This window comes from Tympanuchus pallidicinctus, unplaced genomic scaffold, assembly GCF_026119805.1.
Source record: "Tympanuchus pallidicinctus isolate F22 unplaced genomic scaffold, pur_lepc_1.0 scaffold15, whole genome shotgun sequence".
Lineage (NCBI taxonomy): Eukaryota > Metazoa > Chordata > Aves > Galliformes > Phasianidae > Tympanuchus > Tympanuchus pallidicinctus.
This window is the reverse complement of record NW_026294669.1, coordinates 23337503-23354096: the sequence shown is the minus strand read 5'-3', so window position 1 is coordinate 23354096 and position 16594 is coordinate 23337503. Positions and strand designations below refer to the sequence as shown.

General features: G+C 40.0%; 1 protein-coding gene across 11 annotated transcripts in view; it reads left to right on the top strand.

The window, feature by feature from the left end:
* The window catches only part of PIKFYVE (phosphoinositide kinase, FYVE-type zinc finger containing), a 60182-nt gene that overhangs the window by 30173 nt on the left and 13415 nt on the right, over positions 1–16594 (top strand). For all 11 annotated transcript variants that reach the window (XM_052676036.1, XM_052676040.1, XM_052676038.1 and 8 more), the window contains 13 exons: positions 1073–1202; positions 1983–2163; positions 3432–3506; positions 4482–4589; positions 7361–7501; positions 8065–8191; positions 8766–9952; positions 11241–11341; positions 12441–12512; positions 13265–13436; positions 14701–14879; positions 15444–15557; positions 16482–16590. In XM_052676036.1, the coding sequence (XP_052531996.1) occupies positions 1073–1202; positions 1983–2163; positions 3432–3506; positions 4482–4589; positions 7361–7501; positions 8065–8191; positions 8766–9952; positions 11241–11341; positions 12441–12512; positions 13265–13436; positions 14701–14879; positions 15444–15557; positions 16482–16590 (2696 nt within the window). The remainder of the gene's footprint in view (positions 1–1072; positions 1203–1982; positions 2164–3431; positions 3507–4481; positions 4590–7360; positions 7502–8064; positions 8192–8765; positions 9953–11240; positions 11342–12440; positions 12513–13264; positions 13437–14700; positions 14880–15443; positions 15558–16481; positions 16591–16594) is intronic.

The window sequence follows — 16594 nt, the reverse complement described above, 5'->3', positions numbered from 1 at the left end:
GCCTGTGTGGGAAGTAGCTTTGTAACTCTTTCAAAGCGCAGAGAAATAGCCTGTAATCCTAGTAATGCAAAACAAATAGAGAACAGTTTTATGGATATGCTACACATTGCAGTGATTGAAAGTAGCAGTTGCTCCCTTCAAGCAGGAACTATTCTGCACAGCTGAAACTTGTTTACTGTTTCCAAAACCAATAATGACTGCAGTTTTTACTGACATTTAGAGATGTTTAAATGTTTAAACTGACATTAAAAAAAAAAAAAGCGTGTTCAGTGGATGCAGCTTTACTTATCCTGTTTAACATAGTGGAGAGATAGCTGTGTATGTGATGGTTAGGTAAAAAGGGATGAGAAGAAGTGCTGAGACTTCTGAAAATCTTGTGCTGCTTTCTTTATGGGAAAACCTTAAGCTTGTGAGAGAAAATAGTTCTGTAGTGTTAAATGCTGTGACATAGGGTAGATGAACCAGCTTGCTAGCAGCTCACTCTGCACCTGCCTAGCAAAGTGGTGGTGTTTGATATCTGACTACAAGTCACATCAGGGTTTATTGGTAGCATAGTATTTTAAAATGTTTGGGAGACATGCTGAACAAGGCCTGTACCAAGATATTTTTGGAATTTGTACTGCAGCCGGAATGGTGTAACTTGATCTTTCTACTGCAGGTAACTTGTATATGTCTTCAAAGCAGCAGCTATCTGCAGATCAAATTATTTTGCCTTTAATCAATATTCTAAATTTGAAAAGGCCTATGAATATGTAAAGTATTAAGAATTTACTTCTTATTTATAGGCAGAACTGCAGTGTAACTTTTTGTTTTTTTCCTCTTGCAATAATTTTAATTTCAGGAGAGCAAACTGCTTATGCTGTACTAGCAGTATGAGAATTTCAGTAACTCGCTTTTCCTTTGCACACTTATTATTGTTACACTTAATATTGCTTATAGCATGTTACCATGACTCCTAGCTCAAACTCTGGCTTTCAAGAAGCTTAGACTTAAGCCCTGGTAAATTCTTTCCTTTTCAAAGTAGTCTTTCAGCTGTGACCTTATATTAACAAAGTTGGCTTGTCTCTTGCAGAATCATTATTCAACAGGAGGGTGGAGGAGAAGTCCAAAGAACTCTTTTTCACACCGCTAGGCTGGCACCACAGCAACCTGGATCTGCTGAGAGAAGAGAATGGGGAGAAACAAGCCATGGAAAGGCTGCTGTAAGAAAAAACAAGAAAAAGAATTTTCATATCTTGAGTAACAATTCTGGAAGCCCTCTTGTTCCGCTAGTTTTTAGTGGGGCTCTATCTGCTGTGGGTATTTTTGCTCTCTTTTCTGTGGTTTTATGTAGGTTGCTCCAAAAGTAATGCCTCCTATTTATTTCTGTGGAAACTACAATGGATACAAAGAGAACGAAAATGTTATAGAGCAATTTCTCAGCTACAAAACACCACTTTTAAACATAGTCACCATCAGTGGCCAATTAATGTCAATCAAGATGCCCTTCATTTTGTGGTGTGACAACTGGGTATGGCCATTTGGAACATGGCTTGTCTTTCTCATAATTGATGCCACTGTTGAAATGCAGCACTCACCACCTCTTTGCACTCACATCCACTGTTTGGTCTCCATAAACACTCAGCAAGTGTCAGTAAAAGCTATTTTTTCCCCATGGAGGAATTCAATGACAGATCTTTGCTTCATACGCATTTCAGTGTGAGAAGCCATTCTCTCTGCTGCTGTCTGTCTCATGGCAACAAAATGTCATGGAATATTGATGGGAAGGTTCAGTCTCTACTGCTCTGTGACCAACATCTGTTTGACATTGTGGGTCAACATAATAAAATAAGAGGCATTACTTTTGGAGCAGTGTGTGTCTGCTAAAGTGAAAGAGAAGAGAGTTGACTGTAAAAATTTCTAAGATCCATATCTTCAGATGACTTCCTGTTTTGTAAATATTAAGTAATTAACTTTTGGAACATGACTTTTTTTGAACTCAGCTCTGCTAACCACAACCACATGATGGCGCTGCTTCAGCAACTTCTGTACAATGAGTCGCTGTCACTGTCGTGGAGGGATATCATTGTACCTGTGGTCTGTCAGGTAGTTCAAACTGTAAGGCCTGATGTCAAGAACAGAGATGATGACATGGATATCCGCCAGTTTGTCCACATCAAAAAAGTGAGTTTTCCACGCTGGGTGTAGGGCAAGACAAAAGGTGAAGCTTCTGGCAGCACTCATTGTTTGAAGGGAAGGGTTGTCACCTCCACACTCAGCTTGTCCAGTGGTGTAATTGGTTCTTCTGGCCTTTGAACAGTGTGACGTTCTAGGAAAATTTGTACAGAAAGAGTTATGCAAAAGGTGCTTTAATGCCCTGGAGCTGACCTGTTCTTTCAGGCTTTAGGCCGCAGAAATTAGCAAAGAATAGCACCTCTGTAATGACTTGCTTCCTTTCCTGGCTTCTACTTGGTTTGTACTGAGATTATAGAGGTACTTAGCACAGTATAAATAGCTTGCAAAACTCGGTGTGGCAATCTATTGCCCTGTGACTTCCCATTATGGAGGATTTAACTCGCTGGATGTGAAGTACAATGACTTTCTTCCCAGAGGAAAACTTGATTGGCAGGGAGGGTGCATCCAGTTTTACCAGGTGTCCCAGTGATGTCATTGTTGAACTGTAAGGCTGGAGTTGTGGCAGGTAGAGCTTTTTCTGAGAAGCTGATGTGAAACTAACCTCCAGGGAAGTAGTGTAACTTGAAGCTCATAGGCTCAGGCTTATTTTTGCATGGTAGAAGTTTGCCCTGGGAGGCCTCTTCTGTTTGGAAGCAAGATAAAATATGAGGAGAGCAATTCTGTAGCATCTCTTGAAGCAGAAGAAACTGATGCTGGCTCTCTTGAAACCCTATTTGAAAAAAATCAAATGTTCAGAGATGAAAGCTCTCATAGGTGTCTTCACATGCCACTAAATGAAACATCTTATTCAGGAACTTGTTTCGTGTTGTCTATTGCTCCTGTGGTTGGTTGTGACTGTTGGCACAGTACTCACTTATGTTTGAGCAGTAGGTAGAGGTTCGTTCTTTTTTATCATCATTCTTGTTTGTGACTAGTGAAAATGGTTTGTACAGAGGCATGTGCTCCCTGTGGCCTGTAGAACTTGAGTTTCCTCATTACTTTCCAGAGTATGTTTGATTTCATAAATGTGTCTTTTAGGAGGGGCCTGGATGTCCTGGAACTTAATACCTGTTTTCATGCTTTTGTCCTTAGTTTCCACGATTCTGACAAAGAGTTTTGTGCCCAGCATGACAGTGTATGATCTTTAATCTGATAACTAAGGATGTAGACAAAGCTTGTATGCTAGCCACAATGGTTGTTCTTTTAGGTTTACAATGTCTAAAAATTATTGAAATGTTTAACAATAATAAAGTGTTCAACTTCCTTTGCTCTGTTAGATCCCTGGTGGAAAGAAGTTTGACTCCATGGTGGTGAATGGATTTGTATGCACTAAGAATGTTGCACATAAGAAGGTAACTTGGTCAAGTGCTGGCAGTAGAATGTGCTGAAGGAAAGAAGTGTGCTGTGTCTTTCTTGTGTGTTATATGCTGCTCTCACCACTTTCTCCAGTTTGTTGAGCTCAAAAGCAGGAAGCATTTCTTTTCAAAGCTATTTTCTTTCAGATAAGACAGTAGTGGGAGAGGGAGAAAAATCTTCCCTCACGCATTTGTAGTAAAATATCCTTTCCATCCCTTTCACTCCAGAGCCATCTAATGATAGTCTGGGGAAGAGGAGACTCGGGGAGACCTTACAGCTCTACAACTCCCTGAAAAGGAGGTTGTGGTGAGGTGGAGGTCAGCCTCTGCTCCCGTATAACTAGCAGTAGGACTAGAGGGCATGGCCTCAAGTTGTGTCAGGGGAGGTTTGGGTTGGATATTAGCAAAAATTGCTTCCCCAGAAGAGAGGCACTGGAACAGGAGTCACTGTCCCTGGAGAGGTGTTCAAGAAGTGTTTAGATGTTGTTCTAAGGGACATGATGTAATGGGGAGGCGGTGGTGTTAGGTGTGCAGTTGGACTGGATGATCTTGGAGTTCTTTTCCTGCCTTGGTGATTCTATGGCTGCCCCAAGTTCTGGACAGAAAAAAAGACCTTTTTGGTCCTGATTTATGTGACAGTACGGTTAAGTGAATCTTTAAACAAGGCTAGAGATCAAGATTGAAATGATCCACCTGGAGGCTGTAAAGTATATCGAGACTTAATATATGTATATATATATATATATATATACTTAGTGCTCTTGGAGGTGAGTGCAGAAACCTTCAGCGTTGCAGTCTTGCTGGACAGTAGCTGTGAAATTCAAAAATCTGGGTGTAACATAAGTAGATGGCGTAGGAAATAGCAAAGAAATTTTGCCTAAATCCAGTCATGGGTAGTCTAATGTAGCATTTTTCCTTTCTGCCTATCTCTTTTTAAAAATTGTTTTTTTTTTTTTTTTAATATTTTTTTAGATGAACTCTTGCATAAAAAATCCCAAAATTCTTCTGCTGAAGTGCTCAATAGAGTACCTTTATAGAGAAGAAACAAAATTTACCTGCATAGACCCTATAGTACTTCAGGTAAGAGTATGCTTTTATTGGTTAGAATTGCTCAGGGTCTAGTGATTCAAACAAAAGACAGTGATCAGTGCACACCTAGCTCTTCAGTGTGTAAGGTGCACTTGAGTTAGTGGAATTGCACAGGAAATAAAGCAATTTCCTTTTGTAGTAGCCAGCAAGGAAAAGTTGTGCTGAATAGAGCATGAACTTCTAGTCTTCTGAGATTCCAAGAGATTTATGAGAGGGCATCTGGAGTTGCACATACTGAGAGCAATTTTATGATCCTTACAATTAAATGTAGTAGTTCAGAAAACATTCCTCAATTTTAGTGATGCACTGCATAAGAACCATACAATTCAGCAGCTCAGAGCTAGACATTGTTTAGGTGTGCAGAGAGGTATTAAGTGAATATAGGCAAGATTTAGGTTGTACCTGTGTAACTTTTTTTGTCAGGCTTGAACAAATGGGACAACACCCAACCTAATGAAGTTGATGAACTACAAAATGTCACTTTAGAGCTTGTGCTCAGCCCTTGTGAACAGAGAAGTGCCTTGGGTATGAAAACACTGAAATAGGTGGAGTTTTTGTTTAATATACTGCATGTCTGCCTGAGGATCGGTTTTCAGATCTTTTCCAGGATACTTGTAACACAGACATTTTGTGCTTTACTGAGCTTGGGCCATAATGTTAGTAGTTAATTATTTCCTTCAATTGCATGCGATACCACTTAGTGCTTAATGGTAGGCTTACAGGTGTGAAAGCTTTGGCAGTAAAATTTCTCAACACACTGAGCTGTTTTCCAGTAGAAATTTAAGCTGAGACCTGTCCTTGGAGTGGGACAGAAGCATTTGCTATTCTTTATGACTACTGGTTGCTGTGATGTTTCAGTGCTTGCTTCAGAAATTGATCGTAGGTATTTGTTTGTCTGTGTTAAAGCTCTCTAGGGCTGAGAATACTTCAGAAATCCTAGGTCAGTTGAAGAAGTCAGTTTCTATCAGTTGGCAAACTTTCTTGTGATGCCTTTCTTATGCCTACAACCTCTAAAACTTGACTGATGTGAGCCACAATAACACACTTGAAAATACCTGGCTTCAGAAGCTGTACCTTCCCTTCAGCAGTGTAACTGATTAGTTCTAATGACTTTGCAACCGTATTTTCTTTTTGTGCATGGTAGTGAGGGGAGATAGTGAAATGAAGCCAGGCGATGGGCATGGCAGCAACAGCAGTTTTGCAGATTTAAGGACTGAGTCTCTCAGGGTCTTGAAGAGATGCAGCATTTGTATTCTGTAAGTGAATGGAAGCATCCCTGTGTGACACTGCTCAACTTTTGCATTTACCTGAAGGTGGAGAACATAATATTGCAGATGACTTTTGTTAAAAATGCTCTATTACTAGCACCTTTTGAACATTTTCCATTGGGATTGTAAGGTACGTACAGATTTTTTTGTAGAATCATAGAATGACTTGGGTTTGAAGGAACCTTGAATTCCACTGCCACTCCATCTAATTCTACTGCTCTGGACAGGGTTGCCAACCACTAAATTAGACTTGAAATCAGATTTTCCAGAGTCCTAGGCAACCTGACTTTGAATGCCTTCAGGAATGGGGCATCCACAAATTAATCTGGGTAGCAAGTGCCTCACCACATTGAGTAAAGAATTTCTGCCTAACATCTAACCTAAATCTTCTCTGTTTTAGTTTAAAGCCATTCTGCCACATTCCCACTTACTATCAGACCATGTAAGAAGTCAGTCCTTACCTACTGAAGCGTGTTCTTCTCTCTCATTTATCAGAGGAGGTACACTCTCCTTTTCCTGTCTCTTCTCACCATTGTACCTGTACAATCCTTAAAGTTATTTTTCAATCCCTTGTCAAATTCATTTCTTCACACCTTGGTCTTCCTGATCCCATTGCTGCACATCCAGATGGCATCCCTGTGCTCTTCCCATGTCATGTGTACAGGCAGTAGAATAAGGGATGCTGTCCCTCTTTTTCCTCAGTTTGACCAGTAGGTCCTTGCTCAGCTGTGACAGAGAAGCTGTGCCTTCTCTACTTGATTTCTTGTACCAGAGAATGAGAAGCTCTTGTGCTCTCAGAATGGCATCCTTTAGAAGCTGCCACCTCTGCTCCACTCCTTTGTCCCTAAGGAGAACTTCCCAGGGGATCTCATCCAGTAGTTCCATGAACAGCTGGAAGTTAGTTCTCCTGAAGTTCATGGTCCTGACTTGGCTTTTTTTTGCTAGGCTCTTGTTCCTCCAGATCCCAAGCCTAACCAGGGCATGATTGCTACAGGCTGCTTCCAGTCTTAACCCCTTTAATGAGTTTATCTGCACTGATGACCACTAGATCCAGTAACACTTCTCTGGTGAATTTGTCTAATACCTATACAAATAAGTTAACTTAAATAAAGATATTTGAGTTTCATATGGTAGAAGGAAGAACTGTTTTGTAGAGAGTGACCTGCTTTATCACGAGCAGAGCTGCTGACTCTGGTCTGTGTTTACAGAGGTGGTTTCTGCTGTGTGAGGTGTCTGTGCATATGTAAAAATGTTTGGATTCTGCGGGTCTCTTATTTCAGATAGTCATGTATGATTAGGGCACAATGATACACTGAATGGTGTGCTTAGGAGGTGAGGAAATGTGCACAATGGAAAAAAATATCTGGTTTCCATGTTTCATAGGAGTGGTCAGTATATAAATGAGAAAGTAGTGTTAAGTATTTAGTGCTTGGGCTTTTTTTTTTCCAGACAAGTTTGCTCTAGTTAACTCCTAGGTGGTGTTTATGTCTGCAGGAGAGGGAGTTCCTGAAGAACTATGTGCAACGGATAGTTGATGTCAGGCCTAATTTGGTCCTTGTTGAAAAGACTGTGTCTCGAATCGCCCAGGACATGCTGCTAGAGCATGGTATCACCTTAGTCATCAATGTCAAGCCGGTGAGTGTTTCATGTCAGAGTCTACCTTACAGTGGAACCCTTAACTTCTTGTAGCAGGCTCCTTGAAAAAAGCACAGAAAAATCATTTATTTTCTCTCCTAAACAAACCATGGCTTTTCTTTTAATGGCAATTCAATTCCAAGACATAACAGGTATACCTAGAATGTAACTTTTCCTCCTGCTCTCTGCTGTGCCCTTGCTGGCAGGTCTTTATACTGAATTGATTCGAGTTAATTCTGACTCCTATTTCTCACGCATGCTCAGTGGTCCCCTGCGATCCGCAAAAGGCCCTCTGTTGCTGTGAGGCAGGATGAGCCAAGCAGTTTGTTGTCCTGACAGACATCCCTACACTGACTGCACTGTATCTCCTGGAACTTCCTTCACTTGAATGGGTTCAGTTGTCTTCATGAAAGAGCTTGACTTTCTCTCTCATCAGTAATATTTGTCAGAACTCTCTTCAAGTTTTATTTGGGGATGGAAAGTGATTGGATGACTAGATTTAACTCAGAACTTAAAAAATAAGAAGTAACTGTAGATTCTTACTGTTCTTCTCATTTTCACAGCAAGTTTTAGACCGTGTAAGTCGAATGACTCAGGGAGACTTGGTGATGTCAATGGATCAACTGCTGACCAAACCACGTTTGGGAACCTGTCATAAATTTTACATGCAGGTGTTTCAGTTGCCCTATGGTAAGTAAATCTTGTTGTATCCTGCTTTGTGTGCATGAGACACTGTGTTTTTTTCTTCTTAATAAGATCTGAACAATCCTGTGCTTTGTGTGATTAAGTATTATTCTTCCTATTAATTTCTTTTCTTTTGCTACAACTAGGAATAAAAGTGTTGTTAATAATATTAATAAATATAAATAACATTAACAAAAGTGTGGATGAAAAAACTTGATCAAGAAGTGCAAGGTCTCCCTATCTTACTAAGATAAGAGATGTTAGTTTTTAATTAGGTTGGATTGTTTCTTCTAAATTGTTTGTTTTTTTTTTTTTTCCTCCTTCCATTGCCCTGGAGTCCACTGTCCAACTTTATTTAAAATAGGAAGGGTTAACTTTAGTGCTAGATAAGATTTCCCAGGGTCTTCTCAGCAAAGTGTTGAAAATAATGCAGAATAGAGATTTCATGATTGGTCTGTGCACCTGTTCAGCAGCTTAGCCATCCTCACTGTAAGTAATATTTTCACAAAACAAGATTGACTGTAGTTGTTATCCTAATGCTTGTATTTTGCTTTTCTGTTTTTTTTGTTGTTTTGTTTAGATCAAACAAAAACTCTAATGTTCTTTGAAGGGTGTCCTCAGCACCTGGGTTGCACTATCAAGTTGTGTGGTGCTGCAGAGTATGAACTGGCCCGTGTGAAGGAGATCTTGATCTTTATGATCTGTGTGGCTTATCATTCCCAGCTGGAAATCTCTTTCCTTATGGATGAATTTGCCATGCCCCCTACTCTCACCAAAAACACTTCCTTTCACTCCCTTATTGAGGAACCAGGAGATGAAAATGAACAACGGGACCTGTTCAATGGTGAGGATTTCAGCATGACGATCAGAGACATTGAACCCTCAGCTGAAAAGCTTCCTGTGATCTCTGAATCAGTGTCATCTGATGAGGTCACCCTGCTTGAACAAAGAGGTTTATTTGAGAGAGGTGACCAAGAGAACAGTCAGCTGGAAACAGTGCCCTCAAAACAGCAAGAGCACCACAAAATGGAGTCGTCGTTTCCAGTGTTTCACTCTGTACCTCCGGTAGTGCCTGAAACATCTCTGCTCCCCCTCCATGGCATGGACCAACACTTGGTGACTCTGGATAGCCAGCCACTAGAGCCTATTCAACAGGCAGATGATCTGCAGGAATCCAAGAATCAGATGAGAGTCTTCAGAGACCCTCTCCAGGATGATACTGGTTTATATGTTACGGAAGAGGTAACGTCTTCTGAGGATCGTCTCAAGATGTACTCAGCAGCATTTAAGCAAGAGCTGAAAGATGTTATTCTCTCAATTTCTCCTGTAATGGTGTTCCGTGAACCATTTCTATTGACTGAAAAAGGCATGAGATGCCCTGCTCGAGAATACTTCCCTGAGCAGGTTTATTGGTCTCCTCTCCTTAACAAGGAGTACAAGGAGTTGGAGAGTAGAAGGAAGAGACAGTTATTGCGGGATCTCTCTGGACTACAAGGGATGAATGGGAGTGTCCAAGCCAAAGCTATCCAAATTTTACCTTCCCATGAGCTGGTCAGTACTAGAATAGCAGAGCATCTAGGTGATAGCCAGAGTTTAGCCAGAATGCTGGCTGACTATCGAGCCAGGGGAGGGAGGATACTACAGAGAAGCACAGATCCCTTTGCCCAAATGAAGGATGTATCCAGTGTCCCTGCTGGAAGAACCGGATGCAAAATTGAAGAGGATGAGAAAGGACTGGCTCAAAATGAATCCTCCTGGTCTCATAAGGTAAGATCTATGCTATACAAAACACAGTTACATCTGTTTCCCCTGGTAATACAGAACATGTAGTCTTTTATGCCAAATGTTGAACCAGAGGCTTTTTTTTGCCTAAGTCAAAGCCATTTTAGATTGCAGTGCTCTGGGCACTTAAGCTAGCATAACCAAGGACTAGGTGAATATGAGAGAAACTGAATGGGGAACTGACTGCAAAATTTCCCTGAGAAGGGAAAAGCTTGTGAGACTCAGTTTAGTATTGACTATTCAGCTCAGCTGCATATGACTGATTCCAGAGAATGTGGAGGGGGCAGAAACTTTTTTTTTTCTGAAGCAGCTTTTCTGTGCTTGTACTGATTTCTAAAGGTGTAAGAGGGCTTAATGCCATGGAAGCAATAGTAGACTGCAATTACATTCAAATATTTGTGAAGTATTGGGAGATTTGGAGAAATATGATAGTGTCTTAATGGAGGGAGTGGTATCTTGTCAGAAATTCCCAAGTAAGACAGTGTACTTGAAACCAGAAATATTTAAAGACAGGGGAAACTGTTATGACAGCTGCTGATTTGTATCTGTGGTCTTGGGACTTTCTTGCACTGGGAACTATACACAAAAAGGTGTCTATGACAAGAGTAGCAGAACTGGTTTCTTGTAATAGCAATAGGTTTGGGTCCTGAGCCACTATTAGCCCCTAAGTTCATGAGCAGAAGTCATATTTTAATGGATGCTTAAATATACACCTGTGTAGCTTCACAGGCAGTAGTCTTACAGGCTGTAGGAGTAGCCATTACTCGTCTGTGCTGTTTTAAATTTACTCAGTGATCAAAGAAAATATTTGGTGACTTCATAGCTCTGTAAGGTGTGGAAAGGGAGATGGTTCCATTCTGGCAGCAAAGTGGTAAATCCCTTCACAGAGAAGAACAGAAAATTGGAAGCCTTTCTGTAGCTGCAGTAAGTGATTAACATATAATGGCAAAGATTTGCCTTCAAGTTGTGCTAAAGTGTACAGTTTTTTTGGAGATGCTGCACATCTGTCTTGGGGCTTTGATTGTTTCCTGTTTTTTGTCCGTTTAGCTTCCTTTCCACAGTAACATATGCACACACTGTTTTTATTACACTTACTAGTTATGTTCTTCCATAAATGGCCAGTTAATACTTTTGTCTGATAATGTAAAGTGAATCCGTGGAAAAGGAATAAGCAGGAATTTGTCCTTAAATTTATCAGAATATAATTCTGTCACTGGTTGTGTGTGGATGGAGATGTCTGTAACCAATGAGTGAGTTGTTTTCTCTCAACCAGGTGGATTGCTTGAGTCCAGTAAACCATCAGAGGCTCTGTGTTCTCTTCAGTAGCTCTTCTGCGCAGTCCAGCAATGCTCCAAGTGCCTGTGTCAGCCCCTGGTAGGAAAAATACACTTCTGTAGCTTGTGTAGTTGCTGTCTTCTTTCCAAAGACAAGGTCAGTCCTTGCATCTTAACATATTTCACTGAGGACTCCTTTGTAGGTTTTAATCATTCTCTAATGGGAACTGTTGCCAAAATTTCCTCTTGCCTGATCAGGTGGATCCAGAGCTGCATCTCACAGCCTTTCTAATCTCAGGCCTGAAGGAGAAGGCCCAACATGAAACAGAATGCTTTAGTTAGATCTTTGACTGCAGAGATCTGTATGTGTAGGGAGGGCACTTCTTTAGGCTGCTCTGTGAGGAAGAGTTAATGTATATAAATAATGTCCAAGCTTAAAGATAATAATCTCAGAATACTTATGGGTTGTATTACTGAGAGTGGGATTTGAAAATACTGCTGTCTTTCTTATAAAGTCAACAATATTAAGACTTTCATCTACATTTTTAGCTTAGAGGGCTGTGACTTGTTGATTATGCAGAACTTATGATGTGCTTTCATTGCTACTCCTTGGACAAGTCTTGATGTTTCATTGTCTAAACCAAGTGAAATTTTATAGATGCCTTTCTTGAAAAAGAAGGTCTCGAGTTCCTATAAAAGCTGAGGAACGAACCAATGAAGGTGATAAGCTCACTGAAAAGCAGCAATAAAATTATGTAATTATATTAGACAGAAATATATGAATTGGCACTTCAGTTGATATTTATCTGTTAAGTGTCTTGGTCACTTCAGATTCTGAGAAATAAAATGCTGCTGTTAAATTTTATTTAAGTACTTTCAGGCTTTTTTCACCTTCTAGATGTGCTCTTTTTGTAACTGTTCGGATGTTAATGTGCTGTGCCTAGGTGTTCTTGAAAATATTCTTCAAAAGTACTGTTGAATTGTATCCCACTTTTAAATATGAAGTTTAAAGTTGTTCCTTGTATCTCATTAGTGAACTTGTCAGCAAGAACTTGGGAATAGTAGTGGGGAAGCCTGTGAGTGTATACAGGGCTGAAAATAGCCAAGCAAAAGGTGCAGATCTGTGCACCTGCAGGCCATTGCACAATTAGCAGTGGCAGAATTCTTCCTCTAAAGCTTTTCTTCCTTCTCTGCTTTAGGATTGTGACCATGGAATTCTACGGAAAAAATGACCTGACTCTAGGGATTTTTCTGGAGCGCTACTGTTTTAGGTGAATTAATTGTATATCTCATTCTAAACCAAATAGAGTGTCCCATGTTAAGTGACTCACTCTGTCTTCATAGTTCAAGTATTTTTTTTTTTTATACGAACAGGGAAGTTTTTTTTTTATTTATTTTTTTATTTCAACTCTTACTGCATTTGAGAAATTTCCTATTTGATTCTGGTACCTGAGGAATTCTGCATTGATGTTTCTGTGGTGACTTGAGAGATGACCATTGAAAGAAAGATCATGGATTTTTCTGATCAAGGAGGTTATATGGCACTATTTTGCATACCTCTTCCTTCAGGATCTGATGCTTTAAGATTTTGAGGGCTCCTTGGCATATTTTTGCCCCCCCATAGCCTTTCCTCTGGTACATTGCCGAAATGCTCTTCTAATTTGGTATCAAGCACTTCCACTGTGTGTGTAATATGTTGGTAGAAGCAGATTCAGTAATAAAAACAGTAAAAAATAATAAGAAAAAAAAAAAGACTGTGATAGCTACTGTGATAGCTACCAGTATCCAGTCACTATGTTGTGACCAATACAGATATTGCTGGCAGGGGAGACTCCCTACATGCTGTTCCTAAATGAGAACAGTAAGCTGTGCAGCAGCAGCTTTCATTAACGGCTTAGGAAACTTTTTATAGAAAAGATTAATAGTACTGTGACATTAAAAGCCATACTAGATGAGTTGAACCAACTCTTCAGCAGTGTGTTGCATACGATCCTTCATAGGTGTTTCCGTTTTTCTCTGTAAGGCCTTCATACCAGTGCCCCAGCATGTTCTGTGAAACGCCAATGGTGCATCACATTCGTCGCTTTGTGCATGGGCAAGGATGCGTGCAAATTGTGTTAAAGGAGCTGGACTCCCCAGTCCCTGGGTACCAGCACACAATTCTTACTTATTCCTGGTGTAGACTGTGCAAGCAGGTAAGGATGAGAACTTAAGAATCAGTTGGGTGTGTATGGAAAGATGGGATTGTACAAAAGCTGTTACAAAAGCTGGTGCCAAGTGGTCCTGTTTGTCTACAAATTCCTCCTGTAGAATTGGAAACATTGAGGATAAAATGTAGTATGATGGAGGTGTATTGCAAAGTATCAGTCCTGAAAGGATAGGCTTAAGTGAAATTGATGTACTGTTGGTAACAAGTTTCTGACATAGGAAAAACTAGGGCTGTCCTTTCAGAGGTGAAGAGCTTTGTCCCTTCCATGTTAATCTGTACAAGCATCAGAAGAATGTGTGTGCGGGAAAGGATAGATGTTGAGACCTCCTGGCTTAGTAATTGGCTAAACCCACTTGGTATTCTTTGATCTGCTTTAAACTGGACAGTCTGCATTGAGTCAGTGTGATGTCTAGACTTCTTTTAGTAGGCATTAGAAAGTAAATGAAATCTTCATTAGAAAGATGAAAAACCACAACATAATAAGACTGTGTATTATCTGAAACTTGTTCTTTAATTAAACTAAGAAAAACATTACCAGCTGGATATTCTTCTCTAGCCAACCTTTCTGTAAATCTTAAGATCCTTCTAAGAGAGATGAGTATAAAAAGATTCATGCAGTGCCTCAAACTCAAAACATCTTAATTATCTGTGCTAATGACTCAGTTCACCTACTTAATGGTGGCTTAAACATAGGTGTTGGACTTAAAGGTATCTAAAAGAAGTTAATGTAGTTGCTGAAGGCAAGCCCTACAATCCTTATGTATACGCTGCCCTACACTGCTTGTGTATATTCTGTAACCTTTTATTACTGTGTGCTCATGTAAACATTAAGTTTGTAGCTATTAAGTGTAAATGGCTGCTTCGAACTTGGAAGCACTGCTGAGGTTGAAATACACCGCAAAGTATTTGTAGATGAAGAATCACTAGGGAAAAAGTATGTGATGAAAACACTGCTACTGACTGGTCTGCTGGAAATTCTCTGTATACAAGAGTAGCATACCAGATAGAATGATGTGTTTGTGCTCCCCCAGCTTAGTGGCTGTTAATATCAACTGCCATTTATTGTTTATCCAGTTTATTGTATCCATCTGTGCATTGTGTAGCTCTGTATAAACAATTTTTTAGTTGTTTTGGTATCTTTTGGGGTTATGACTGCTTCTGGTACTAATAATTACTAGATAGAGTCTAGATTAGCCTGTCTTATTTTCTGGTTGAAGAGTGAAATTAAGACATTTTGCTTTCATTTTCAGGTGACACCAGTTGTTCCTCTTTCTAGTGATTCTTGGTCTATGTCTTTTGCAAAATACCTTGAGCTGAGATTCTATGGGCACCAGTACACACGAAGGGCCAATGCAGAGCCTTGTGGTCATTCAATTCACCATGACTATCACCAGTATTTTTCTTACAATCAGATGGTGGCATCTTTCAGGTGAGGTCCTCTGGTTATTAATAAATGAATTTGTTCTCTAGTACTGTGTGAAGCACGTGGCTCTGACAAAAATTCCTTGAGTCTTCCCGTCACAGGGTAAAGCAAGGGATAGCATGACACAGATTGTGTGCTGGAATGCAGAGTGCATTGTAGCTACCATCACTGTGGTGGATGAGGCAGACAATATTTCTAAGAATAGCCATAGAATCATAGAATTGTTGATAAAAATACTGAAGAGCACCTGTCCCAAGACAGACTCATGGTGGACACCACTTATGACCGGCTTCCTCCTGGACATAGAGCCACTGACAACAACTTTGTGGCTATGACCATCCAACCAATTATTTATCCACCTAGTAGTCTAGCCTTCAAATCCATCTCTCCTATTTAGAAATAGCCATGTGACATGGGGCTGTGAATTGTTCCAGTAGATGATGCTGAAGGGAAACACTTCTGCTTTGCATAATCTAGAATACTTTCAAACTCTATTCTGAAGCTGAAAGAAGTTGTGCATATACCTCCATGTGAGGAAAATTATTGAAAGTTGTCACATTCTCTTCTCAGCTACTCTCCAATCCGTCTACTTGAAGTATGTGTCCCATTACCCAAGATCTATATCAAACGGCAGGCTCCGCTGAAAGTTACGATTTTGCAGGACCTTAAGGACTTCTCTCAAAAGTAAGCTTTGATTTTAACTTATTTGTATTTTGGACTTCATAGCAAAACACAAAAATGTGTGCTGACATAAGTAATACACTTGCTAAATATTTGTAATTTAAAATAAATGCATTTAAAATCATTACTTTTCTGGTTGGATGTATTTGTAAGGGAGAGTAGCACTGGAGTATTCTTTCCTATCTTTACCAAATTCCATCAATACTAATTCTTATCTCTTTGTCTGTTGCAGTTGAGCTTAAGAATCTTGTCTTCTTCTACTGGCTGTGTTTATTGTAATCTCTGACTGCTGCATTGTTATGAGTGATCTAGCATGTTTCCATGCTAATAGACAGTCTAGAATGCTTTTGTAGTCTGAGTTGAACTGCTGTAGGCGTAGATACCTTCTAAATGTAGGAACAAAAGTGTGGAAGACAGGCATGGTGGAAGAAACTATCTTAATTCTAACCTGACTGCTGTTTGACCTGATGGCAGCTTTCCTATTTGGCTGACTTATCCATGACTGCCTGACTTCAGAAATTGTCTAGTTTTGTTGAGAATGGAAATGTTTTATTCTCTCTCATCCCTGCCGGTGGTGTTGGTTTAGCTTGCAGTCTGACAGTCTCCCCAGGCACCAGTAGTGCAACAGCTCTGCTCTGCTAGTAATGCAGTTGTGACCTTTCAATTGCTCTCTGAAAACTTTTGCTGCTAGGAATAAGCTGTGGTGAAGGATGTTATGGTGTGTAGTTTAGAGATTTCTACAGCATGGATGGATTTTTTTCCAAAAGTCATGGTGAATTCAGTGGGACATCCTACTGTGCAGAAAGCTGTCATGTGTCATCTTTTGTATTCTGAAACTCGAACTGTAAGCACGTTCAGATTTCTATTAAAGAATGTTGAAGTTGTATCAAGTAATCACAGCTTAACTCTTTGTATTCCTGTTCTCAGGGTGTCACAAGTGTACCTTGCTGTTGATGATCGCCTTGCTTCTCTGAAAACTGACACTTTCAGCAAAACAAGGGAAGAGAAAATGGAAGATCTGTTTGCACAAAAGGAGGTAA